Source organism: Lineus longissimus, chromosome 14 (genome assembly GCF_910592395.1).
Source record: "Lineus longissimus chromosome 14, tnLinLong1.2, whole genome shotgun sequence".
Taxonomy (NCBI): domain Eukaryota; kingdom Metazoa; phylum Nemertea; class Pilidiophora; order Heteronemertea; family Lineidae; genus Lineus; species Lineus longissimus.
In genome coordinates, this window is record NC_088321.1 from 7,743,870 (window position 1) to 7,746,379 (window position 2,510).

The 2,510-nt window shown below is 41.6% G+C and overlaps 1 protein-coding gene across 2 annotated transcripts; it reads left to right on the forward strand.

The window, feature by feature from the left end:
* The first annotated feature begins 295 nt into the window (after positions 1-295).
* On the forward strand, positions 296-2,156 carry LOC135499056 (uncharacterized). 2 transcript variants are annotated; one of them, XM_064789695.1, is made up of 4 exons: positions 296-316; positions 590-1,237; positions 1,539-1,783; positions 1,922-2,156. In XM_064789695.1, exons 2-4 carry the CDS (start codon positions 969-971, stop codon positions 2,113-2,115), a joined length of 708 nt encoding a protein of 235 aa, XP_064645765.1. In that variant the 5' UTR covers positions 296-316; positions 590-968; the 3' UTR covers positions 2,116-2,156. The 2 variants fall into 2 exon arrangements, with proteins under 2 accessions (XP_064645765.1, XP_064645766.1); XM_064789696.1 differs by lacking the exon at positions 296-316 and having other exon boundaries at positions 518-779; positions 968-1,237.
* Positions 2,157-2,510: the final 354 nt, after the last annotated feature.

Genomic DNA, 2,510 nt, shown 5'->3' on the forward strand with positions numbered 1-2,510 from the left:
ATTAAAGCATTGCCTGGAGGAGCCGGTATCGTGATAAGACATACTCGGGGCAAAACTTTCAGGCTAGATAAAGCCAATGTGTTTTCCCTATTTAGGTGTAAGGAGGAAATGTTTTGCCCAGTAAAGGCGATCGAAACGTACATTGAGGTGGCGAAATCCGTATCGGTGGATGTTACTCGAGGGTACCTTTTCAGGCCAGTGTCGGCGGGGAAGTATATCGAAGACAAGCCCTTTTCAGCAGAAGCTAGTTATGGACGTCTAAAACACTATTTGTCTTTGCTGCATATAGATAGTAGAGAGTATTCGCACCCGCACGGTTAGCCAAACGACTACATTTAGGTCATCAAATATTGCGGTCTTATGACGTTTACACATACGGTTTGGAGAGATTATTATCCGAAGCTAGTTACAATACGTGAGTGAAAAACGGTTTGACAAAACAGCATGATTATCCAAAAAAAATCTTCCCACAATGATAGTTTTTCTTTTAAAATCATAAATGAACAAATATCTTTGCAATTTTTGTGAAACATTTCGTTTCTGGCATTTGTATCCATGTTTATTTCACTTTTAAATATCTTGTTTATAGCCGTCCATAAGTGCCTTTTTCATTGATGTCCAAGGCAGTCAAAAGAGGCATTTCGCAATTTAACTGATTACAAAATCAGCACTGTTAAGTCATCGACTTCTGTGCGGTCGTTACGTGTACACAGGCCCTTATAAGAGGCCTTTTGGCTAGCCGTCTGCATTTCACGCATAACAAGCTGGATATCCGCAAGGTGAATGGCGTTTAGCATGTTTGGTAAAATACACTACGGGTAGCTTGATTTTCTCTGGTGGTAGATCTCAGTGCCAGAAGTAGCTATTTGTTATTAATCCTTTGTTTCGGAAATAATTTCGTATTCTTTAAATGGAATTTTATGATTTTAAAAAAGGCCTGCATAAAACTTTCATGATTCTCTTTTAGCATGGCGACCGAAGGTGCAAGTACCAGCAAGTCAACAAACAAAAAAAACGCGCCTACTCGATTTTTCCCAGCACTTGACATTCTTCTTCTCAGAGAACTGGTTGCGGTACAACCAACAACTAAGCCAGCGTGGGATGAAGTCCACCAACATGTGAACACAGCTTTGACGGAGGTGAAGCGCGACAGCTTTGTCACTCTCCGGGCATGCAAGGATAGGGTGAAAACTCTCCAAGAGGCTCATACGAAGGACGAGTTGAAATCTCTTAGAGCGTAAGTATATCTTAAACACTGAATCATTGCAGTGTAACACAAATGTGGCTAAGAGCGGCCCCATACACTCTGTGTCATTAGGCCCTTGGTGATTTTAAGTTACCAGGGAGATATCATTTTCTTGATGGAAAAATTGGTCCAAGTATATACATGTACTATGTGTTTTTCCATTGCTTTAGCACCAATTAAAACACTATTTTATAATTTATACTCCCAGTTTCTTTCTCGGCTGAAAATGCGTCACGCTGACCTTTGATCAGGACCTGCAATGTTACTCATCAACTTTTGTGTCACTTTTTAGGTCTGGGACAGATGAGGAATACGACGAGCGAGCCCAGCTGCTTACTGAGTTGGCCAGCCTTAGCGAGGAAAGGGCGGCCAAAAAGCAGGAAGAAAAACCCGATCTCAAGGAAGCCCAGGGACGACAAATACGCCAGGCTGCTATGGAGACGCTGAAAGTAAGAGACGATCCGGAAGAACACGCGGATGGTTTTGATCGTGAGTTGGACGGAGCTGATGAAAATCTCGAACATCATGGAAAGAAAGGTAAGAATAACTTTTTCTTCTTCACGAAAGTATGAAACTCGCTTTAATGGCAGCTACTGATTGACAATACGTACATTGTATTACATGTAACATAACCCGACTCTGCATTAAACGGCGGGTACACTATTCTTTTTGCAGCTGCGAATTGCACCACCAAGCCGGCAACGAAGAAGCGTCGAACTGATTCTGCAGAGTACGTGACGTATCTAAAAGATAAACTTTCCTTTGAAAAAGAGCGTTTCGAAGTAGAAAAGAAGGAAAGAGAGGCGAGGATCCAGAGGGATCAGCAAATGATGGAAATGATGATGGCGTTGGCCAAAAACAAAAATTAGATGCTGCTCGCAACGATGTAAGATTTGACAAATAAATAATTACTCGCAGAATAAATTTGGACTTTTCGTCTGTAATTTGCACAATTCAAATATTTTCTCTACATTTACAACGCAAAGTTCAGGCTAAATAGTTCTCTAAAGTTGGATGGTCTAGTTGAAAGTACTGACTCGTCTGATTGCCATAGACACATGTACGACAGTTGACCAGAATAGCACCTACCAAGTAATACTTGGCTACTGGAGACAACAGTACTTTTAAATTTTTCCTAAAGTCCAAAAACGCGTAGTTTCGCACCAAATTTCCGAACTCCCATTCCACGCATTGACGGACAGAGGACATTCTCCTGGTGAATTGTTCTTCTGCGGCACACAGGTTTGCTCCTCTGAATGGACTC